Raw genomic sequence first — 24953 nt, forward strand, 5'->3', positions numbered from 1 at the left:
TCAGCGCGCGCGCACGCACAGCTGGAAGGGCCGCGGCAAATTGCCCAGCTGAGCGGAGTCAGGTCGATGTTCTCGGGCGCTCCCAGCGGTTGCAGCGAGAAGCTCTGCCGAATGGCGGTGAGGTAGAGGAAGAGCTCCATTCGCGCCAGCGACTCTCCCAGGCACAGTAGGCATCCCGCGGAGGTGGGAGGGTGGGGAGGAGAGATTAGATAAAATGGGGTAAGGCGCTCCAGTTCCAAATTCCCAGAGGAAAACATATGAAGATAACGATTGGGGACGTCATAGGCCCACTCATCTGAAAGTCTGGGAAAGATGCTTTAAGTAAATCGTGGACCAGAATGAACCGGTTTATAAAAATGCAATTTCATGGGTTCCAATCCCCGCTCTGCCAGTACTAGTTTTGTGATCTTACGCAAGCCACAGTTTCTGGCTATTTAAAATGTGGATGATAATAGTGCCTCATTAGGTTGTGTGAATGTTAAATGCAGATAAAGCAGTGAAAATACAATGCTTATGTACGTCTTACCATGTACCATGCACTGTCTAAGCACTACACGGATATTAATTAACTTAATCCTCTTAACAATTCCAAGAGGTGGGCTTTATTGTTATCTCCATTTTATTTGAAGTAGAAATCCAAGGCTATACAGCTTGGAGATGGCTGAGCTGGGGTGTGGCTGCAAAGCCCAGCTCTTAGCCACCACTCTTACAGTGCTTCGAGGCAGGGCCTAGCACACAGTAGTCAATATGCTAAATTACCTATTACCTCCCCCATCTTTTTTTCTTTCTAATACTAAATTGCATAGTAAAGATTATTTTCAGCCGTGTAAAGACCAAAGCCAAGAGAAACTAGAACAACTCTATCTGCGCCACCCAGTGGAGAGACAGTGACCACTTCCAAGTTCAATTATTCTTCTGTCTCCCCACCTCCATCTACAAGCAGAGTTGGGAGGGAGAATGGGTGTCTGCTCATCCAAAGCTGAGGATAGGTGGGATGAAGAAGTGAGAGGGTTTGGAGAGTGGTATTAGAACTGGGCAATATAGGTGGGAATAAGGGGCCTGAAAAACTGACTCTTGTTTCCACTGCTCTCACCGGCTGGGAAGGGCATGAAGGCAGGGCTCGTCTTGAAGGATGGCATCCAGAAAGCGCTCAGGATTGAATGCCTGGGGATTCAGGAATTGGGTGGGGTCGTTGTGGACTGTGTTAAGGAGGGTGATGATATCTGTTCCCTCTGTGGGTGTGAGGCAGAATCAGTGGTGCAGACCTGGGAGGTTCCCCAACTAGGATTTCCACTCTACGGGCCGGGGGACTTGATGGGAGGGAGGGGTGAAGCATAGGAATCCATCAAGGGTCCAGGAAATGTGTTTGGGTGTCTGGGGTTTCCAGTGATGGGTACTGAAAACTGCATTGTTAGGGTCTGAGGCAGGGACGCGGTATACCCCCTTTGTGGGAACAGATTTGGGGTTTCTGGGGAGGAAGTGAGATCTCTGAAAACAGTGTTTAGGCACAGGGGATTCCCAGGATAAAGTCTCAGACTCTGAGGATTCCGGAGAGGGGTCCTAGGAAGGGGACCTGTTATGGGATGGGGTCTGGGTTTCAGGACAGGGTCCAGTCCACAACGGTGCGGGACGTGGGCTTTGAAGGGGGCTGAGGTTCTGAATTTAAGAGCCTCAAATGTCTGTTGCTAGGGCTTGCTCAGGGTGCCAGTTACTAAGGTCTGGGGTGTGGATTGCTAGGGCCTGGGATCCTTCTTGCTAGAGCCTCAGATGTCAGTTGCAAGGAGGTGGGATGCCTCTTTCTAGTGTGTCATATGTCGTTTGCCAGGTGCTCAGCGCGCTTTGGGTATCAAGAAGCCGCTAAAGGTCGTGTCCTGAGTGACGCGGTGCGGCAAGTTCATGGGGAGGACGTCTGCGAAGCGCTGCACCTCGTGGATCACCGCATCTATATAAGGCATGGCCACTAGGTCCCCCAGTGCCCACAGCCGGGCGCGTCCCATCACGAGGTCGATCTCCTCCTGTGCTCCGACTGGCGATGGAGGGAGACACATAGTTGAGGGTATCGGCCGGGGTACTGTTGCAGGGGCGAAGGTGAGGGTTAGCCGGAGCCTGGGGTTTAGAGACGTGTAAGGGGCTTCAGGGATGCCTGGAGTCCAGGTCCCTGATGAGATTGCAGGCGGGGACTTAGAGGACCAGACTCACTGAAGAGTGTATCAAGTGTGTGGGAGGACTGAGAGATCGGGGGTGGGGCAGGCGTCGCGGACCCTGTTGGATCTTGTCCTGGAGGCCAGGGGTCCCAGGATAGACCCAGAAGCGGGTTTGGGTTGAAGCGGTCGCAGACAGTGCTGTGTGTGTGTGGGGGGTCAGACCGTGTGGGAGGGAATGGGTTCCTGGGCGGGCCCTGTGGCTGCGGCTCCGGGCCGTGGTCTTCGCACGTGGTCTGTGCGAAGGGGGCTCGGAGGCTGGACGGTGGCTGAGTGGGCAGGGTCAGAGCTGGGCCGCGAAGCAAGATCGTGCGGGCGAGGTCCGGGTGCAGGCAGGCTGCGTGGACTGCGGGGGCCACGTGGGTAGGGTCGGCCTGCGTATGGGTCTGGCTGAGCTACGCAGGCGAGAGCCCAAGGCTCCAACTATCCGGCGTGCTGGGCGGGGCCACGGTGTGTGGGCGGGGCTCTGAAGTGCGCGAGGCGGTGTGCCCCCGGCGCTGTGCGCAGACCGCCCAGCCCCGCTTGGCGCGCACCTTGAGCTTTTGGGTACTTCATGAGCACGAGGAAGGCGAAGCGCAGCCTAGCGCCCAAGGTCTGGGTGCCGCCAAAGAGCAGGTTTTATGTGGCCATCCGCAGGGTATCTATGTGGAAGTAGCTCAGCGGGTGCTGCATCTCCTAATGGGGATATGAACCGGAACATGGAGCGCTGCCCCGACAGTGACCGCGCGGGCTCAGAGCCTATCCACCGGGTTTGCCCCAGATCTGCACAACTGACACTGGGTCTCAGTACAGTGCCTCCTTTGTTTAACTTCCTTTCCTTTGGGGAACTGGGGAGCGCGGGAGGGCGGGGTAGGGAAAATCTCAGCCGCAGGGTCCACAATCAACAGATCCTTAATGACATCTTTATGAACTGTTAATTGGTAGTGGCCCCAAATGGCTCTGGGCTCCAGCGCAGCAGAGCCAGGTGTTTCAGCTCCACTTCCCAGGTGTGAGATCATACCCAAACCCTCTCACCCTGGGATCCCAGTTGGTTTGAGGCAGGGGCAGCAGGTCAGACCAGAGGTGGGACTTCAGACAGGGCTTACCCGTGCTATCTTGGTAAGGAAGCAATCAATGAAGTCTCGGGGAGAGTTGGGATCCAGGGAGGCCTGGTGGTCGCGGACACTGCGAGCAATGAGGTCCTTCAGGAGCCCGAAGTTCAGGAAAAGGCGTCTGTGCAGCCTGGGCACCCAGTCCAGGAGGCTTGGAAAGAGGTTGTACCACTAGGCGTGGGGCAGAGTCGGAGGGGCTTGGAGGGGCTGTCAGGGTGTGTGTGAGTGAGGCTCAGGGTGGATCAGGTGGGCAGGGACGGGGTCTTGACGGGCAATTAGATCTGGAGAGGTCGAGTGGTGGCGGAGACTCTGTGTTTGGAAATGCCATGGAGTGGACAGGAGTGTGGCCAGGCGGGGCCGTGTAACTCGGGGGCGGGGTCAGATGAGAAGGGACGGGGCCAGGTAGGGCCAATTGCAGTCCCACGCCTCCAACCGTTTTACCTTTGTCACTGAACTGTGTGGACCCCCCAGCTTGTCCAACAACTGAACAGACTGTAGAAAACAATACTAAAACAATACGCATTCTGACACGTTAATCATTACACAGCAGCATAGCTCAGAGATAGACTGGCATAGTTTGGATCGTGGCTTGGGCTCTTAATCTTAGTGTGACCCGAGTGAACTGACTTCCGTTCTCTGAGCCTCAGTTTTCTCATTTGTATTATTGGCTTGATGACAGTCTTCTCCTCATGGGGCTGTTATAAGGAGACTGTGAGTGTGTGGCTTGGAAGTGCTTAGCTGTGAGCCTGTTACAAACCAGGGTGATGTGGAAGGCTGAATAACGCCTCCCCAAAGATGTCCGTTTCTTAATCTCCAAGAACCTGTGGATACGTGGTTAAATTAAGGCTCTTGAGAGAGGGAGATTATTCTGGATTATCTGAGTGGGTCTAATGTAATTACAAAGGTCCTTATAAGAGGGAGGCAGAAGGGTTTGAGTAAGAAAAAGTGATGTGATGATGGAAGGAGAGAGATATAGATTGGAGAATGCCATGTTGCTGGCTTTGAAGGTGGAGGAAGGAGCCAGGAGCCAAGAAATGCAGGTGACCTCTAGAGGCCAGAAAAGGTAAGAAAGTGGATTCTCTCCTAGAGCCTCCAGAAAGAACCAGACTCATTTTAGACTTTGGACCTCAAGATATGTAAGAAAATTAATTTGTGTTGTTTTAAGTCGCTACGTTTGTGGCAATTCGTTAGAACAGCAATCGGAAACTAATACCGGGAATTATTATTCTTTTACCGACATCATTTAATCTCTGCAGCATTACCTGACACATTTTCCCTACACCCAAACCAGCAAGAGTTGGAGACCAGGGTAGAGGGCTGTTTACCTCTCTGTGCCTCAATTTCTTTTGTAAAATGGGGTTTATTATGGGACCTACTAATTAGACTGGGGCGATTTTTCAAGGAGGTGATATACACAAAGTTCTTGGAACAGATCTGGCATATGGTAGTGTAAGTGTTGAAAATTTTTATTCACTTTTTTTTCCCTATGGGTTGACAGCTTTGACTTGGGTTTATATCCCAGCTCAGCCACTTCCTGGGCATATGACTTGACCTTTCTGGGACTTAGCTTCATCACCTGTAACATCTACCTAGGCTTGCTGGGAGGGTGAAACTTTTGCACGGTGCCTGGTATCCAGTAAACACTCCACAAATGGGCATGAATGCATTGAGTGTGGACTTTGGTGACAGTAAGACATAGGTTTTGATTTTGACTCCTCCACTTACTAACTTTAAGCCTTTCTTCAAGCCTGCTACTTAATCTCTCTGTGCCTCCGTTTCCATATCTGCAAAATGGATTGTTCCAAGACTTATGGGGCTTATGTGTGAAAATGTGCTTAGCACAGGGCACCACACGTGGTGAGACTCAAGAGCATCATCTTCAAGATCACCAACCACAATTGCACAAGCTGTGCTCAAAGTACCACACACAACGCCACAAAATGGCCACCACATATCCTGTTGCTGAACCGCAAGAAAACACAGCCCCACAAGCTGATCCACCTCCAGGGGGCGCCACTCTTATTGTGAGCTCAGTGAGAGACCTGGTCACACCCACGCTATGGTATCTGGCAGTCTTGGTTACTAAGTAGGATCGATGTGACTTAGGGGTATGGACTGCATTTCGGGACCCTGACCTGCGGTTTTCTGCAGCTCCGCCAACAGGAAGCTGCCTTCCTCCAGGATCCGCTGAAACCAGGCTGGGCCTGAAGCAAGATTTGGGAGAAAGGTGGGGCAGATGGAAGCCTCAGAAGAAAGCACATCAGATCTGAATAGCCCTTCCCCCTGCTCTTCAAAGCCTCCCACCAGCTCTGTCTGCTGATGCCCTTTGCCTCAGAAACTGGCCTTATTTATCGAACTCCTGGCCAAGTCAGAAGAGCAGGTTGCCAAAACCTGGAGCTGAAGTGGGACTCCAGTGCCTGGGGGTAGCTTTGGGGAGAGAGCCCCTGAGGGCCCCTGGGAGCCAGGGTGGAGGTGTGCGAGCTCTCCCACATGTCAGGTGTTTTCAGCGGAGTGTCTTTGCCACAAGCATTTTTGCTGCAAACATTTTGCCACATAAATAACTGGCCGTAAGGCAGTTTTAGAATAATAATAAAAAAAAATAACTGGTTGACAGTTTTTGTTTGTTTGGTTGGTTTAGTTTCATTTCTCCATTGATGAATCAACTGCCTTGTGCTGACTTAATGTGTTTAAGTTAGCTGTGAGTTCGATTTCATTTCCCTATTGATGAAGTTCTCGCAGTGACTTCCTTTTCTGTTGTATGTAAATCTTAGCTAGTCCTCATAATGTTCTCTACAGTGACAAGTAGACGTGGGGGTGCTGGTCTTCAAGTAGCCATGCCTCTACACACATTTAAAATGTATTCAAATATTTCGTAGTTCACAAGACAGTCTTATTCATTTTCATGTTTTATTATGTCTTTAGGAATGTCCCTTTATTATTTGTTGCGATTTTATCTTTTTTTTTTTTTTTAAAAGATTTTATTGGGGAAGGGGAACTGGACTTTATTGGAGAACAGTGTGTACTTCTAGGACTTTTTCCCCAAGTCAAGTTGTTGTCCTTTCAGTCTTAGTTGTGCAGGGCGCAGCTCAGCTCCAGGTCCAGTTGCCATTGCTAGTTGCAGGGGGCACAGCCCACCATCCCTTGCGGGAGTCGAGCAGTTGAACTGACAACCTTGTGGTTGAGAGCCCACTGGCCCATGTGGGAATCGAACCAGCAGCCTTTGGAGTTAGGAGCACGGAGCTCTAACCGCCTGAGCCACCGGGCCGCCCCCGATTTTAACTTTTTATGGCAAAATTGCTTTGCAGACAGTTATGTGGCAAAAATGCTTGTGGCCAAGATGCTATAGTGAAAATCCCTAGAACCGCCCCACAGGTCTGTGGGTGCACACCATATTTACCGTTTCCATGGGGGGGGGGGAAGAAGTGCTTGGAGGTTCCTGGGGAATTTGACACCCCAGATCCCAGGCATATGGTGGGATAGAGGTGATGCCCCATCTTGTTTAAGTCCCAGAAAGTCCAGTTAGGACAGGTCCTGGAAGAGGGGTGAAGGCGTAATTAAGGGATTATATAGCTCTGATTTCCCTTGGTATCTACCTGTACTTCTGAGGGAGGGGGCAGTACTGGACCCACCCCAACGCTATAAGTTACTTTTCCCTGACATTAGAACTGGGCCTGAGGGGACTGCCTCACTGGGGAACCTGGGATTTATGAGAAGGGAAGTTTTAAAGGGCTTGAGTTCTTCTTGTGGTCTGACTTGCTTTCCTGCTACAGAGGGAACTTGGGGTAGAGAGGGACGTGGTATCGGAATTCTTTGCCTCGGTACTACTGATGTGTGGGCTGGGTAATTCTTTGTGTAGGAGGGCTCTCCTGTGTGTGGTAGGATGTTTAGCAGTATCTCTGATCTCTACCCATTAGATGCCAGTAGCAGCCTCCCTCCCAGTTGTGATAACCAAAAATGAGTCCAGACATTATTCAGTGTCCCCTTGGGGGCAAAGTCAACCCCATTGGGAAGCATTGATGTAATGGAAGAAACTGAAATACACTAAGGACAGTTGAACCCTCCTCACCTCTAACGGACCTTTCCTTGACCCCAAACTCTTACACTTTTTCCTGTCGCCTCAGACCTCCAAGACTCTTTCCTCCCACATCACTCAGTTAATCCCATTTCTTACCTCATGGAGAAAAACAGCAGTAGTCACAAGAGAACTAGCTCATTCTCCACCAATGTGTTTGTCCTCCTACGTACCAGCAGCTGGGCCACACATGCAGATTTCTTTCCTGTTTATACTGGCTGGGCCTCGGGGTATTTTTTTTTTAACAGGACTTTGTTGGGGAACAGTGTGTACTTCCAGGATTTTTTCCAAGTCAAGTTGTTGTCCTTTCAATCTTAGTTGTGGAAGGCAGAGCTCAGCTCCAGGTCCAGTTGCTGTTGTTAGTTGCAGGGGGCACAGCCCACCATCCCTTGAGAGTTCAACCGGCAACCTTATGGTTGAGAGGACACACTCCAACCAACTGAGCTATCCAGGAGCTCAGTGGCAGCTCAGCTCAAGGTGCCATGTTCAGTCTTAGTTGCAGGGGGTGGAGCCCACCGTCCCTTGTGGGATTGAGGAATTGAACTGGCAACCTTGTGGTTGAGAGCCCACTGGCCCAAGTGGGAATCGAACCAGCAGCCTTCAGAGTTAGGAGCACGGAGCTCCAACCGCCTGAGACACCGGGCCCGGCCCCCCCAGCTCCATTTATTGAATAAACTGTTTTTACCCCATTGTATAGTCTTGCCTCCTCTATTATGGATTAATTGACTGTATAGGCATAGGATTATTTCTGGGCTCTCTGTTCTGTTCCATTGATCATTTTGTCTGTTTTTATGCCAGTACCATGCTGTTTTGATTTCTATAGGCTTGTAGTATAGTTGAAATCAGGCATTGTGATCCCTCCAGTCTTGAGGTGGCTTGTTTTATATACTTAGTTGTAGAACTTTGGTTCAGCTAGACTTCAGACGATTCTCAGTGGTGGTTGTTCTGTAGTTTAGCTGTAATTTTGATGTGGTCGTGAGAGGAGGTGAGCACAGCATTTACCTACTCCACTGTCTTGACTGAAAATTACATTTGTTGTTTTCATCAACATTGATTTATTTTTGATTTATTAACCTTTATCCTGGGAGTAAACCTCACTTGATGTATTGCTCTTTTTATATATTGCTGAATTTGATTGCTAATATTTTGTTGAAAAATTTTGTGTCTACATTCATGAGGGATACTGGTCTGTATCTTTCTTTTTTGTGTGATATCATTATCTTGTTTTGGCATCAGGGAAATACTGGCCTCATAAAATAAGTTAAGAGTGTTCTCTTTTTTTTTCTGTTTTCTGGAAGAAATTGTGTAGAGAGATGTTAAGTAGCCAATGTACACTGTATTGGGTATTAAGTTTCAAAGCCACTTTTCTGTTACTCTGCTTTCCGATACTTTGGGTGTTTTCTTGTTTGTTTGTTTGTGTTTTTTTTTTTTTAGAACCTGCAAAGTATTTTTCTTCTGTAAACCATTTTTCTCCATTTCCTGCTGGATCCTGCTGGACCTTTAGAGGGAGAATGGAATCCTGGTAAACGGACAAGAGACTCCTTCCAGTTTTCTTGTTATTCTTGTCAACATTATCACAACAACAGTCCTTTTTAGCAGAGAGAGCAGGAAGGCATTCTAGGCAAAGGAAACAGTGCTTTTAGGAATTATGCTGCATCTCAATGGGTTGCAATCAGCATTTAAAAAAAAGAAAGAAAATAGAAGATAATAAAAAATATCAGAGTGACTCTCGTGGAGTAAGGAAAGCACTGCCTCAGCTGTACATGTATCTGTGCATGTGTGTGTGTATAGATTTGCATGAGTTTTGGGAGCTGCCAGACTTGGAACATCATGAGTTTGAGTTGGGGCTGTGTGACATCTAAATTCCCATCCTTTTACCTTCTTTCTTTAAAATCTTTCGGCTGAAAATCACCACCTCCTCCAGAGTTCCCCTGAGATCAGGGGCTCCAATCTGCAATCTGTCTCATCCCTGAAAGCTCAAGAGAAGCACCCTGGAATACAACTGTCCTGCATCCAAATCTGTCTTTTGTCATGTCCTAGATGTGTGACATTAGGTAAGTTCCTTAACCTTGCTCTACGTCAGTGAGCTCATTTGTGACATGGAGTCATCGTAGACTCACCTCACAGGGGGTTTATATGGATAAATCAGTTCATGCATAAGGATGTTATGGATTGAATTGTGTCCCCTTCAAGATATGCTGAAATCCTAAACCCCAGTACCTCAGAATGTGGTCTTATTTGGAAACAGAGTCATTGCCGTGTATAATGCGCACTTCTTTGCCCAAATTTGTGAGGGAAAAATAAGGATGCCCATTATACATGGGTAGGACTAATTCTGTATCTATATAAATGTTTTTAATTCTTTTATTTATGCTTATGAGTTAAAAGTGTAACTCTAGAAATCAATAACGATATCCGTATGCAAAATAATACGCGGGAATAGGATAATCGGTTTTGTTGAACTTACGATGATGAACTTGCAACAAGAAAGAGTTCTTGGCCTTCTATGATGGGTAAATGTCACAAATTTGTTTCCAGTATATAAAATTTCTTGTACCTTGTATCTTTTCTTGTGTTTTGTAATTATTTTGTTATATAACATTTATTGTACCATAATAGGTTAAAAAATAAATGGTAAAATTCTTTTATAATACAAAAACACACACCAAGTACCTAAACGTAAACAAATAAAAGTTTGAATTGAAAAATTGCAACAAAAGTTTTTTTTCCCCCTGCAAGTTTGGGCCAGAAATGTGGGAGCACATTATACACAGCAAAATATGGTAATTAGTTAAGATGAAGTCATCCTGGGTATGACTTGTATCCTTACAAGAAGATGGCCATGTGAAGAGAGACACACACACAAGGAGATGCCATGTGATGACATAGGCAGAGTTTGGAATTCGACAGCTGCAAGGTATTACACAAGTACAAGGAACTCCAAAGATTGCCAGCAAACCACCAGAAGCTAACGAGGGGCAAGAAATAAGGCCCCTACAGGTTTCAGAGGGAGGGCAGCCCTGCTGACACCTTGACTTTGGGTCTAGCTTCCAGAACTGTTGTTTTAAGCTGTCCGGTTCATGGTACTTCAGTATGGCAGTCCTAGGAAACTAACACAAGGGACTCGGCACAATGCTTGGCACATAGCAGGCACTCAATGCATGCTACTTGCTGTTGTCATTATGACAAGGACATGTGCACACGCTCGTGTATATGAATTTTGGGGACTCTTGGTTTGGCAGAAGATGGTGGTGAAAATGAGCTACCCAGAAACATCACCATTCTCATTCTCCCATCCCTGTGGCCACTGAGTTTTTAAAGCTTTTCAGCACTGAGCTGTGTTTCGACTTCATATCATACCTGTGAGGAAGGAGGCAGATGAGAAGGTGAGGCCAGAGAGAGGCTAAAGAAGGCCCAAGGAGCTAGCAGCAGGGCCTGGACCAGAGTCTTGGGCTTTTCTTCCCTCTCCATCATCCAGCACTGTTTCTTTGCGGGGTTGGGTAGTTAGCCCTTCCAGAACATGAAAGCTGAGAGTGTCTTGTATGGACAAGTGTGATCCGGGCATTGGTGGCTAGAATGTGAGTTAGGCCAGGAACAGAAACCGCCTTAGGCCTGGAGAAACTGCCTGGAATGTGCTAAATAGAAACCATCTTATCTTAGATGCCATTGTGTCCTGTTCCCTGCTTGCTTGTGATGAATTGAAAAGGAGCAGCCTCGTTTACCTCCCGCTATGGAACTTCATACCCCTCTTACTCGGAGAGGTTATGGTCTTTTCTCACCTGACCTCCCACTGCTCAAACATGCCAAATAAATTCTAATAGACCAATTTTGGTCTCCCGTGACTCATTCCTCCGGCCGTGCTTAACAAGGTGACTTGTCTTGGCATCTTTGGTAATGCCTTAGTAGACTCCCACTTTTCCCTTTCCAGGTGTAAGTTTGAGGATTGTGAGGATTAATACTTGTTCCCTCTTCTGTCTCCTCTGCCTCCTTGCAGTGCAAAGACTTACTAGTCACTCTATCTTCCCCTAGAGGTGTGCCTCATTGGCAAAATCCAGCTGGCTCCAGTCCCTCCTCTCTTCCCTTGGCTCTTTCTCAGAAGAAACATTGAGCTTGGAAAACTGCCATTTGCCACCAGATGGGTTGGGAAGGCAGTCCCCAAAGATGTGGGCAGGAGATGCTAACATTCTGAGCATCAAGCACCCGTGTTTCAAATACTCTGAATCTGAGGTTCTGGAATCTGAGACTCCCAGCGTATGAATTGTGGACTCTGCAGTTCATTCCAAGATTCAACAGTTTGCTATGCCACAATTCTAAGATTTTCCCAGTCGAGTTTTCTAGAAACCTCTTCAAGTGACATGCACATGGAAGGATGAGGTTTGGTTCTGACACCGGATTGTTAAAAAAAATGTGTTTGTAATAACAAAGGGTGTGACCCTATGGATCCAACCTCATCCTTCTCCAGTGAGCAGGAAGCAACAGATTCATGAAACCTAAGTTGCAAAGCACAGTTAATGGGAATTGAGAAAACTGCGAATTACAGCCTGTTATGAAACTTGCAGTGTTCAGAGTGTCACAGGGACCTCCAAGGGAGGACTCGACCTGCAGCAGCGGTGACTGAGTTCTTGTCTCTGGGCAAGAAAGAATTTAAGAGCAAGACAGATGCAAGGAAGTGAAAACGGTTTATTAAAAATGAAAATACACACTTAAGAGGAAAGTGTGAGCGAACTCAGAGAACAAGTTACCCTGAGGAAGTCACGATCTGCGGTCTTATTCCCTCCCTGGGCGGGTATTGGTGATGTCCCATTCATCTCCTCCCCCTGGAAAGGACCCTCTATTTTCCCCTTTTTCTACCTTATTTGGTTCCTCCAGAACTGACACGGCATCAGGTGCATGATGGGAGTCATAGTAACCACAATACAAACGACATTAAAATTAGGAAAAGGTCAGGTCCCTGGTCATAGGGATTAGCCTTGCTGGATGAAACTGGTTCTGGTTTTTTTCCATCTGCAGATGCTGGATACAGTCCTTTGTTACTTGTGTATCCAATGAGGTGCCTCTCGTTGTATCTCGGAAAGGGTTAGCAATTTCCTAGGCTATGAAGACCAGATTTCCCTCTCACTTGTTCTCAATCACTGGTCCTTCAAGTGTGGCAAGTTTAGGGGCGTTGGAGTCTGTGTCACATTTAGTTTAAGGAACACAAATCGAAGACTGATTGTGTATGAATGTTCAGATTGGGCCGTGCTCACGGGAACATATACTGCCTTATCTGAGATTAGTCGGCGGTTCTGAGACTCTTAGCTGGGTCGTACAGCACATCCCAGATCCATCAGAGAGAGCCAAACCTTCAGAAACGTAAAACAAAAGGAATTCACGCATACACTCGGGAGAAGATGCAATCATATACTTGCACGCACGTGTACATGGCTGTGTACATGGCTGTGCCATGACCTAAGTTCTTCCACCATTTTGTGAAAGTGTCTCTCTCCCCCACACATTTCATTAAGAGGTCTGACTGCTGTCCCCCAGTCTGACTCTGATCAGATCTCACCTTATTTGGTGGGGGCATGCAGTTTGCATGAATGGGAAAGTGTGGGCAAGTGTGTGTAGTGAAGCCAGGTCAGATGACTGACAGGAAAAATCCCTTGGACAGAACTGTTCATGTTATATAATAATATACTAAGTTGTTACAGAGAGCGTCTGTTTCTGCTTCCTCTTCCTATCCACTTTGCCCCTACCTTTCCTCCAGCTCACCCCTGATCTTTAGCCCTGCGCCTCCCACTGGCTCTTCCCCTGGCCCTACCCCAGTAGGTCCTCCCAGTAGCTCTGCCCTGACACAACTCAAGCTCAGTGAGGCAGGAAGCTCATGGTGAAGTTTCGTGGGATGGTGGCAAAGCCCACATATCTGGGAGACACGTCGATGTCCTGCGGTGACTGTGGGGACTTGAAGCGGAAGTTCTGCAAGATGTTGGTGAGGAAGAGAAAGAGCTCCATTCTAGCCAGGCCTTCTCCGAAACAGTACCGCTTTCCTGAAGAGATGGGATGGGAGGGTGAAGGTGAGGCTGGCTCTCACTGCCACCTTGCCCCTCTCCCAAGCCCCAGCTGCATTCTCCCGGAGAGGAGAGTCTGGAATACTGTGGCCTGAGAGACTTTCAGAGAAGTCTCTAATCCTCTCTGAGCCTCGGTTTCCCCTGTACATGTGTTGTGGGTGAGCCGTATCAGGCTTTAGCAATGGGAACTTTAGATGACTCTTTCCCCCAAACACACACTCAAATATGGTTGTCGGGTTGTCATCCCCTTCTTAGGAATCTGAAGAATTTTAGTGACCTTGGACAAATCCCTGGCTCACTCTCTGGGCCTTGATTTTCCTCATTAAGAAATAGGTACGATCATCCCTTTCCTTGGCCTGGGCCCAGGTACTTGGTAGTTATGGGGGCTATAGCTGGTTGGCTCCAGGGTAGATTGTAAAAGGGACTTCTAAGATGGAGAAAGACAGTAGGCTACAGCTCAGAGAGGGGTGCTGGATGAAGGAGGCCTCTGTCGTGACTGGCGACTTGGCATCAGTCTCTTACCGATGGAGAAGGGCATAAAGGCATCACTCTTCTTAAACTGCCCCTTCTCATCCAGGAAGTGCTGGGGGTTGAAATCTTCAGGGTTGGAGAAGAACTTGGGGTCTCTCAGCACCGAGCCCAGCATAGGAAACACTTCAGTGCCCTGGTAGGGAGGAGAGAGGGGGATTTGACAAGGTGGAGGGGGGGATGGGTCTGTGGAAAGTGCATAGGTTCGGAGGGGGAAGTTGGGTGTCCTAAGTGAGGAGAAACGGGAGGCAGGGGAGTTGGGGTTGTCTCAAAGAGGAGCTTTGGGGGACATGACATTCATGTTCCTGAGACAGGGAGGTTGAGGAACTTGGGGTCTGTGTCTCCTGAGGCAGAAGGTTTGGGAGATGTGAGGGGTTCATGTTCTCTGAGACAGGGAGTTTGTGAGACATGGAGTTCACGTCCCCTGAGAAAGAAGTTTGAGGAACATAGGTTCTATGTCTCCTGGGGCACAAGTTTTGGGTGACATGTAGTTCATGTCTCTCAAGGCAGGATGTTTGGGGGATATGAGAATTGTGTCCCTGAGGCAGGCAGTCTAGGGGAAGTGGAGTTCGCATCTCTTGAGAGAAGAAATTTGGGGGACATGGGGTTCATATTACCTGACCTAAGAGGTCTGGGGGAGATACGGGATTTTAGAGTCTGTAAGTGGGAAGGTTGAAGGGACACAGTGGTTGGGGAAGTCTTTGATCAAAGGATTGGGATAGGGGTCGGGAAGCTTCTAAGGGGACTGAGATGCTGTGTCACAAGGAGCAGACTGGAGATCCCTGTAGGCTGGGTGAAGGCAGCACCTTGGGAAGGAGGAAGTCCCGAAACTTGGTGTCCTTGATGACTCTGCGGGCCACGCCCAAGGGGATCATGTTTCCGAATCTTTGGATTTCATGGATTACCGCATCTGTGTAGGGCATCTTGGCCCGGTCCTCGGACTGGGGCTGACGGTTGTTGCCAATCACCCGGTCAATCTCCTCATGGACCTTGGCTGGGGGACAAGGGGAGACGAGTTTAGGTATCTAGGGGTCTCGGGGCAGGGATGATAGTCCAACTCTGTACAGCTACAGGCATCACATCCATGTGTGACACGGACGTAGCTCATCCAAAACAGAGGTTGGCCATCAGCATCGTTAGTGCAGGGTACTGTTCACCTGCTCGTGCCAGAATCACAGGGGAGGGTGAGAGAGGAGTCTTGGGAGATTGTCTGGAGGGGCAGGTAGTGGTCACTTGGTGGGCTCAGCACAGAAGCTATTTACTGATCAGTTTAGACAGTTTCAATATTTTAAGAGCTTGTAAAACTCTTAGTTGAATATCACCTCATCTCTGGATAGCAGGGCATGCCTGAGGGTCCAGGGATCTCAGAGAGGTGGGGACACAGCAGCGGATTCACAGGAATTTTAATGGTCTGTGGCCCCCAGTCCCCTACCCCTCCAGCCTTACCCTCCACATCTGGGTGCTTCATGAGCAGCAGGAAGCCATAACGCAGGGTCGTGCTGACTGTCTCGGTACCAGCAAAGAAGAGGTTCAGCGTGGTCAGCAGCAGGTTCTTTAAGCAGAACTCTGTGTTGGGGTTCTTCTTTTCCTGCAGGGAGAGAGGGCTTCAGGCTGAGCCCGCTCCCTTGTGCTCTCAGGGCCCTTTTGGGGTTCTTCCTTTGGGCCCACGTCTTGGAGATTTAGACCAAGGGTGGGAAGACGGATGCTAGTTCTGCCAGGCTCTCTCTGGTCTTCAGGCCTTGTCCCAGGCTTCTGGCTGTGCCCCCAATGCTCTTCTCACGCTCTTTGCCCAGCTGACTCTCTGTGCTATAATTATCAGCTTAGTTTTCATTTCTTAATTGTAGGAATATTTAGAAGAGAGTGATAGAGAGACAGTGATTGAGAAAGAGGGACAGGGAGCATGATGGAATGGGTTGGAGTTAAAGAGAGATTTTCTGAGACACAGACATAGAATTTTAAGCAACCACATCCTATTCCTTCACTGAAAATCTTGAAGCTTTCTATGGAGGATTCCCCTCCCTCGTCATTTCACCTTGAACATTAAACTCCAGAAAGCCCACCTCTTTTCTTCACAGAAGGGAGATTGACATTCAGTAGGGGTGGGGACCCTCAACATCACATAGTAAACCCAGCTCACCTGTCCACCCAGGGTATCTGATAACCAGAGAAGAGAGCATGGTGGCTAAAAGCATTAGCCTTAGAGTCCAGAGACCAGGGTTCGAGTTAGGCTCCATTGCCTCCTTGCTGTGTGGCCTCAGACATGCCACTGATACTTTCTGGGCCTTATGTTTCCTCACTTAAAAAATTGGCGTCATAATGGAGTCTCCTCCAAGAGCTGGTGTGAGTGCTAAATAGGTGAATATTGTAAAGCACTTAAAATAGTGCCTGGTGCATGGTAGTGTGATAGAAGTGCTTGCTATTATGATTTGCACACATAAGTCCTGCCCATGAGTAAGGGCTCAGTAGATGGAACAGTGATGGTTAATTATAATTGTGATTGTAAAGATTATTGTGATGGGGGGATAATTTGAATGGGCCTCTGTTCTCCTCCATCCCCAGCCTGATTTCCCTCTGCTTGGCTTTGGACCTCTCTCCTTTGGCTGCTGGGATGTACCTCCTGCATGCGGATGAGGAAGGAGTCAATGAAGTTCTGTGGGGAATTGGGATCCAGCGTGCATTGGCTCTGTTCCACCTTCTTGGCTATGAAGTCCTCCAGCCTCTGAAGCTCCTTTAATGCCTGTTGTTGTGGTCCTGGCAGGTGTTTCATCACGGGGTAGAACATCTCAAAGAGCTGAGGGTGGGGAGAGAAGAACAGCTGTCAGCAGGCATGACACGATTGGAGTGGGACCTGTCTCAGGGCGAGAGAGGCACTGGGTTAAAGGTACCTGTCCAGGTGTTTAGGTGTTTAGATGGGGCTGGATGGGAATAGATATCTAAGTTTTCATGTGAGTTAAGTGTGAAGGTCCCTAAGAATTTAGGTAATATGGATTGGGACACATTTCCAGATTTGATACAGTCAGGTGAGGCTGAACTGGAGCACACATCTAGGTGTTCAGATATTCAGGTGAGGTTGCATTGTGAGATACACAGCTGTCCAGGTGGTTAGCAATTCACGTGGGACTGGTATGGGAAGTCACCTGTATAGGTGTTTAGGCACTCCGGTAGGCTCATTGAAGACAACTGTCCAGGTATTTAGGGGATCTGGACTGGGGACTTCTGTACAGGTCTTCAGCCATGAAAGTGGGGCTAGTATGCAGGTGTAAGGTGGTGGAGATACCTATTCACGTGTTCAGATACCAAATCAGCTGATAGGTGGTACCTCTGTAGGTGTTTGAATGAGCTCGGTTGGGGGGCATCTATTTGGGTGTCTGGGGAACAATCTATCCAGGTATTTAGGTGTATAGGGGTCTTAGTTGGGAGCTGTTCAGATATTTAAGTGGGCTGGGTAGGGGGCACCTGTGTAAATATCAAGTGGTTTTGATGGGCTGGATTTTGCAGCACCAGGTGTTCAAGATACAGGAGGTGGGCTGAGGTGGTCACTTGTCCAGGAAACAAATAAAATATTGTATGTCAACTATAAGTGAAAATTTTTTTAAATAATAAAAGAAAAAATAGATTTCTTAAAAAGCTTACATGAGTAATAATTATTAATAGAAGTATAGTGTACAATATAAAATACTTAAAAATAAAAAAAGAAATTCAGATGGAAAAATCTTAACAGGAAGCACCAGTTAGATATCAGGGTAAATTGGGATGGAAACACTTGCCCTGGTGAGAGAACTGGGGCGAGGACATGTATGAGTATGTTGCCTGCAGGCTGTTTCCCTTCCCTTCCCTTCCCTTCCCCTCCCCTCCCCTCCCCTCCCCTCCCCTCCCCTCCCCTCCCCTCCCCTCCCCTCCCCTCCCCTGTCCTCTCCTCCCCTCCCCTCCCCTCTATTTTTCTTTTCCTTTGTTTTGGTGGGGACGGTATCAGTTGAGATATCCAGGTATTGGAGACTGGATAATGGGTCCCTGTCCTGGGTTCTGGTATAACTGTTCAATTGTCCAAGAAAAAAGGCTGGGTTTGAGGGGACGCTGTCCGGAGGAGGATGGGCGATTGGGGCACCTGTCTTCATGTGGGGGAGCAGTTGGTAGGCTGTGGTAGGGGCGCAATGGAGCCAGGCTGGGACCAGTTACCTGCCCCACAGAGGAAGATATGAAGCGGAAGTTTCCCAGCATAATATTCAGCAGTGACAGGAACTCTTTGTCTGCATAGTCGAAGCGGTCCCCAAAGACAACGGAGCTGATGACATTGGACACAGTTCGGCTCAGGAAGAAGGTGGGATCAATGAAGGCGCCTGGGAGGAGGGGTTGGGGAGAGAATGGATTTGGGGGACAGTCAGCTTGGAGGTTTAATGCCAGTCAGAATTGGAGGGCCCTGAAGAGAACAGAACTCCCAGCACCGGACCTCAGAGCGGGGAGCCCCGGCGCCTTCCCCCAACCTAGTTCCTTTCCCAGGACAGAAGGCGCTTGCGCCCGAGCTGGCTGCTTTTCTGCTCTATACTCTCGTGCCCATCCCCCATCCCCACCTCCCACCTCCCACCTCACCATCCGTGTCCCGAAGGGCCTCAATGAGGAAGCGGGCCTCTTCCTGGATGCGCTCCTCAATGCTGTGCTTGCCGACACCGAAGTTCCTCAGGGTGGCGATGGAGAAGCGCCGGAGCTGCTTGGCTCGCTCCCCGTTGCTGAAGGCCACTCCTGGGGAGGGAGTGGTGGAGTGCAGAGGGCAGTGAGGGACAGACTGGCCGGGCAAGAGAGGTCGAGGGAGGAGAGCAGAGAGAAGGAGTGGGAGGGAGGGAGGGAAGGGGAGAGGAAGAGGGAAGGAGGGACGGAGAGGGAGAGAGAGAACTCAGTATCAGAAAAGTACAGAGAGATAATAGCGACCAAGTTGAAAGGAAGGAATCAGAAGGAAAGAGTCAGGACAGGTGCACAGAGAAGCAGCCATGCAGAGACACTCCCAGGAAGAGAGACACAGAGATAGAGGAGGGAAGGAGGGGAAGTGAGATATGTGGAGATCTGGGAGGTGGAAGTAAAAATTGAGAAGAATTCTTCCAAAACTCCAATTCAAAAATCTGTATGCACTCCTATGTTTATTGCAGCACTTTACACAATAGCCAAGATATGGAAACAACCGAAATGCCCATCGGTAGATGACTGGATTAAGAAGCTGTGGTACATTTATACAATGGAGTATTACGCAGCCATAAAGAAGAAAGAAATCTTATCATTTGCAGCAACATGGATGGATCTAGAGAACATTATGTTAAGTGAAATAAGTCAGAAAGAGAAAGACAAGTACCATATGATCTCACTTATATATGGAATCTAAAGAAAAGACTATGTGAATGAACTAATCAGAGACAGTTTTGGGGACGCAGAGAAAAAACCGAGAGTGGTTAGATGGGTGTGTGGGAGGGGGTTGGGGATAAGGGGAAAGGTGAAGGGATTTGGAAGCAGCTGGTAACCACAAGATGGCCTCAGGGTTTTTTTGAAAATTAATTTGGGTAAGATATTCTATAATGTTGTAAAGATTTTGTTGGGTATCCGATGGACATGCGTCCTATTTGGGAGACCACCTCAGGGATACTGTGGATACCTGATCATGGCATTGTACACCAGAAGCTAAACATTAATGAATGCCAACTATAATTTTATATATATAATGTGATGGTTCAGTGTGAGGTCGGAGGGATAGTGGATGGGGGGAGGGGGGTTCACAGTATGAGGGATATAAATGATGAACGTCTAAGTATTACCTTGTTTTGTACACCTGAAACTAATAAATAAATAAATTAATTAATAAAAAAAAAATTAAGAATTCTAAAATTGAGCTGGAGAAGAGAGTAAAACACAGAGAGAAACAAAAAGGGCCTAGAGAGAGGAGAGTCTGTTACTAGGAGATGGAGGCGTGGAGGTTTTGAAGCAGGAATAATATGAGATTATTGTAAAATAATAATGTAAGACAGGAGAGAGAGAGAGAGAGAGAGAGAGAGAGAGAGAGAGAGAGAAACATGGGGAAGCACAGAAGCTGAGAATGAAAAACAGACACATGGCGATAAAAGACCAGGGTTCCAAAGAGAGACGCAGGGAGAAATAGAGACACGGAAACTCGAAGACAAATTAGAGAAGACATGGGGATGAACAGCGATGGGGACAGAGGAGACCGGAGGACGGGCTCTTCCACAACTTTGAGTGGGTGGTGAGTTGGGAGAAGACTGCTGGGGAAACTGAGGCCATGAAGTGTGATTGACCGCCTTCCTCCACCTGGGGTCCCCCTTACCATAGCCTTGGAAGAACCAGTCGAAGGTGGCCTGCTCGCCTCGCCCGCTGAATTCCTCAGCCTGGTCCACAAGAGCCTCCTTCACAGCCTGCTGTCCGCACAGCACCACGACCCGCCGGTGCCCCAGGTAGACGGTGAATACTGGACCATAGCGCTCACTAATCTGAAGGAGGTGGGTGGGAGTGTGTGAGAACAGAGTCCTAGAGAGCAGTTTCCAGGCTCTCGACCTCACGTGGAAAGGTGCTGGCTCAGGTAGTAGATGGCCGTCAGCTGTAACCAATTAGCCATTGGCCACTAATATAACTGCCATGGCTATGCTAGGTTGGTTGGTTGGAAGAGAAGCGGACAGGCAGATTGCGGCTCCTGCTTCCTGTGTCTCCAACCCAGCCGCCGGTGAGAATATAGTGGTATGACCCCCTTTGTCTATGGCTCCGTTGTTGTTCCTTTTTGGCCTCACCATGTCCTGCATTCTTGTTCGGGTAGCGGGACCAGAGACCCCGCATGACAGAGTGGTTAGAGGGGGCAGCCTTTACTCTGAACTGGCTCTGTACCCAGACCTCAAGACTGAGATGCATTTCCCCTAGGTTCTGACAGTCAAGGGACTAAATGTCCCAAGATCTGGTGTTTCCTGGTCAGGACCCTGACTCTAAACCTTTAAAACTCCGTTTTCCTAAGACGGTCCAACCTTGCCAATGCCTTGCCACAAAGTCCCAGCCACACTTGGCAGGCCCCCAGCCCGGCTCTCGTCCACCCATCTTCTGCCTCGGGATACCTTCATGAGGGAGTGGTACATCTGGTCTGTGTTCAGCTGCAGGTAGTTCCCAATGAAGGGCAATGCAGGAGGTCCGGGAGGTAGCTTCCCCAAGAGCTTTCTCTGCCGCCAGACAGACATCAAGACCAATGTAGTCAGGAAGGCCAGCAAAGCCACCAGAAGCAGCCCTGAGGCCAGCATGGTGGCAGTGAGACTGATGGTGGCTGCTGTGGTTTGCCTTTATATTCCCTGGGAGAGAAGGGCGGAGTTTGACCCTGATTATATAATTGTCTCATTTCACTTGCCAACTACAGCTTTCACAATGCTCCCTGCCTAGCTTGGGACACAGCCAGCAAGGAAGGAGGCAGAGAGCAGAAGGGATGGAGTCCCAGAGAGCAGTTCCAGGCTCTCGACCTCATGTGGAGGGATGCTGGCTTGGGTAGTGGAGGGCCATCAGCTGTAACTGGTTGGCCATCAGCTGTAACCAGTTGGCCGTTGGCCCCTAATGTAACTGCTGTGGCTACGCTAGCGAGCACGGATTGCGGCTAGCAAGTGCGGTTAGCAAGCAGATTGTGGATTGCGGATCCTGTGGATTCTGTTTCCTGTATCTCCAACCCAGCCGCCAGTGAGAATATAGTGGTATGAACCCCCTATCCCTGGCTCTGTTGCTGTTCCTTTTTGGCCTCACCATACTGTGTCCACCTGCTGAGAGCGGGAATGGGACCAGAATACCTGCATGACAAGACCCCAAGAAAGATTAAGTGGGAATGGGCCCTAAAATGGAATTTGTGGTCCCTCTCGAGGGGCCACCCAACAGCTGTGGCCTGGGGCGGGGGCAGCAGACAAATTTCAAAACTGAAGATTTTGGAATATTTGCATGTGGAAGCTCCTGAGGTTGGGATTTGGGGTCTCAGTGTGAGACGGGACCCCAAAGTTCTGGATTTTGGGGTCTCGGGAGAGAAGAATCCAAAACTTTAAGGGTATTGGAATGAGGGTGTGTGTCTGTGGGTTTGTGGGTCTTTTGCTGAGGAGGGGTGTAGGTTTAAAAGTCTTAGGAGGGGAGATTCCAGGGAATGGATTTGAGGGTCTTGAGGTGAGGGAGGCTCCAGGCAGTGAATGTAGACTTCCTGGGAGAAGTATATGGAGAGTCCAGCTGGATCATGGAGTCAGGCCTGCTTTTGTTTTGGACACAATGGTGCCTCTTGATGCCCAGAATCCTCATTGGAACCTCAAAGCAAGGTTGGAATGGGATGTCACAGAACTGCCCAGCTCTGCTTAGGAAAAGGGTAGAAGACTAGAGCTGCATTTCAGTGGATCTTTCCACAGAGCTGGAGAAGAGTAGACTCATGGTGTCAGTTGGCAGAGGGACTGGCCAGGACTCGGGAAATAGTAGTGACAACCACCAATGTAGTACCAAAATTCGCAACTGTCTGAAGGGTTATAAATTACAGAGAGCCCCTCTGGTTCCCTACCCAGATCCTTAGGGAAGCCCACTGGGTTGATTGTATTATTTCTGTTGTTGATGATGATGTTGTTGTTATTATTATTAATGGTTTCCATTTTATATATGGGTATACTGAGGACAGAAAACAGAGAGTGGTCACGGGGCACACATATCTCTCATGCTCTGCACTCTTTCTTTCTTTCTTTTTTTTTGTTTAGTTTTATTTTATTTTATTTTATTTTTTCATCCCTCACACCATGAACCCCCCTCCCCCCCATGCTCTGCACTCTTATTCCCCCTTTGAGGGTCTGGGTTTCCCCACCAGTGGAAAGGGGGTATTTGGGAAGAGAAGGTCATATTTGAAGGTGTGTGCAGTCCCCTTTAGGGGTGGCTCCTGGCTTGTCAGGGAACTACAGCAGGAGAGATTGGCTAAGCTCCAGTGTCAGAGCAGAGGCGGGCACTGGCATCCTGAGGGTAGGAGTAGAGAAAGGGTGAGTGGCTCTGTTGTCCTTCCCTCACGGACATTCTTCCTTAACAATAAGGACAGTTACGGCTGGTGACCACTAATTGTGAAGATGCAGTCTATGTATGCATGATCTGGTTGAATCTTTATAACTCTGGCGCTGGTTCATTATCAACCTCACTTTGCAGTTAAGAAGAACAAGCCTCCATAAAGCCATTTGCTGAAAGTCACATAGGTAGATAATAAGTGGGAGAGCTGGGCTTGAAACCTGTCTCCTTCTTTCTCCATTGACTGGCCTAACCCACCCTGGGAGCCAAGGTGAGACGAAGTTTAGCAGCAGGAGGATGTGGAGGTTGGCATCAAAATTGGATTACACTGGCAGATTCTGCTGCTGGTGTCAGGTAGCCCTGGAGGGGAGGGCTATCATGTTGGCAATGAGCCTGTCCCCAGGTAGACACTAGCATTGAAATTAAGTTGACATTGAATATGATACCAGGAGTACAATAATAGAGCCACCTCTGGTGTCAACAGGGCTTGGAGAGTAGGCCCAGGTCGCCATTGAGGCACTCTTTAGGAGGGTATAAGTGTGGCATCATGTAGGCTCTGAGGTTGGTCCCAACAGGCTCTGGCATGAGCACCAGGTGAGTGCTGAGATTGGTCATAGGTGGGCCTGAGACGGGCTCCAAATAGACACTGGGCAGGCTCCTGTATTTGGACCACCCTGTTCACGTGCCACCTCTAATCTTGGGTGTGTGCAGGAGGGTGAGGTTGGCAGTCCCAGGACTGGCATTTTGCTCAAAGTGCTCTTGGCCCCTGAGCTCTGAGACATGTGGGGAGGGAGCAAAGGGTGGAGAGCAAAGAGAGAGGAAAGTTGTTTGTTGGTTTTAGAGGGGGAAGAGGAGGGACAGAGGATTAGCAAGGGCTTGGCAGTTAGCAATCCCCTAATCTTTTGTTTTTTCTAATTTTTTTTATTGAGGTAACATTGGTAAACACCATTATACAAATTTCAGGAGTACAACATTATAATTTGATATCTGTATACTCTAGTGCATCCTTAGCACCAAAAACCTACTTTCCCTCCCTGTTCCTGGGCTGGCCTCAAACCTGGGCCCCTCCTTTCCTCCCTTGTTCCTTGAGAAGGAGGCACGTAGAACTTTGGGGAGTTTGTTTCTCAATGAGGAAGGGCCCTGAATGTTCAGACTGGCTGCCATGAGCTGGGTGGGAGGGGGTGTGGGAGTAAAACTGGGAGAAATATTTGAGGACAGAGTCAAATGAGTTTCAGCTTATCTGACCTTGGAGCATGGAGTGAGACATCGTTGCCTGATCTCACATGCCTTACTCTCAGAGGCTGGACACGTGCCACGGTGTGGTGGTCCAGGATAGGCTGCTAGAAACATCTAGTGGTGAACCAGGAAAATCTTTTTCCCTTGCTGGGCTCCTTTTTCCTTTCTGGAGAGATGGTACAGCTGTTAAGAGCAAGAGTAAGATATGGGTTGGAATCCTACCCTTATCATTTCTTTGTTGTATGACATTGAACAGGTAATCTAACCTCAGCCTTATGGGGCCAATGACAGTATCCGCTTCTTTCGTGATTTGCTTGTGGAGTCAATGAGTTAATGTGTGTGATGTATATAATGGTAAGGGCTCAGTAAGTATTAGTTTTTTTGCTAGTAATCTGCGGGATGAAGGAGATGGATGAGAGGTTCCCTGAACCCCCTCTGGCTTTTACATTTTCTGGCCTAAAGTCTCCATTACTTTTCCTTTTGAAAAGGAGGAAGACAGAATTTTTTTCAGGAGCCTCCTTCCCCATTCCTTCTTCAGCACAGCTGAGCCTTACCCCCTGGAGCTGTGAATAGGAAACTGATCTTCTGGGCAGCCTCCCAGAGGGACGGCGGATTAGGCAGTGCCAGGGTTAGAGCCTCAGCTGGTTCTGGATGGGCACGGAGCCCTGCACAGGGCGTTGCCCCTCTGTCCCAATCCTCTTGTCTCTGACTGTCTTTCTCTTTCTCCTGCCCTGCAAGTCAGCCTGCCTTTCAA

General features: G+C 48.7%; 1 protein-coding gene and 1 pseudogene across 5 annotated transcripts; both read right to left on the reverse strand.

Annotated features, from left to right (window-relative positions):
- Window positions 1–4563, reverse strand: LOC308489889 (cytochrome P450 2F5-like; annotated as a pseudogene). The gene is made up of 6 exons: window positions 4555–4563; window positions 3287–3463; window positions 2735–2876; window positions 1841–2026; window positions 1085–1232; window positions 1–166 (listed from the first exon to the last, which is right to left on the reverse strand). The product of its transcript is annotated as a cytochrome P450 2F5-like (transcript).
- Window positions 4564–12024: 7461 nt separating this feature from the next.
- On the reverse strand, window positions 12025–21219 carry LOC308490251 (cytochrome P450 2A13). Of its 4 annotated transcripts, none has more exons than XM_081032202.1 (10): window positions 21031–21219; window positions 20259–20421; window positions 18527–18676; window positions 18116–18276; window positions 16554–16730; window positions 15386–15527; window positions 14746–14933; window positions 13934–14075; window positions 13263–13390; window positions 12025–12706 (listed from the first exon to the last, which is right to left on the reverse strand). In XM_081032202.1, the coding sequence occupies exons 1-10, from the start codon at window positions 21208–21210 to the stop codon at window positions 12659–12661; spliced, it is 1479 nt and encodes a 492-aa protein (XP_080888328.1). In that variant the 5' UTR covers window positions 21211–21219; the 3' UTR covers window positions 12025–12658. The 4 variants fall into 4 exon arrangements, with proteins under 4 accessions (XP_080888328.1, XP_080888327.1, XP_080888326.1 ...); XM_081032201.1 differs by having other exon boundaries at window positions 13203–13390; XM_081032200.1 differs by having other exon boundaries at window positions 13165–13390.
- Between the last annotated feature and the right edge of the window lie 3734 nt (window positions 21220–24953).

The sequence above is a fragment of the Rhinolophus hipposideros genome (assembly GCF_964194185.1).
Source record: "Rhinolophus hipposideros genome assembly, chromosome: 21".
Taxonomy (NCBI): domain Eukaryota; kingdom Metazoa; phylum Chordata; class Mammalia; order Chiroptera; family Rhinolophidae; genus Rhinolophus; species Rhinolophus hipposideros.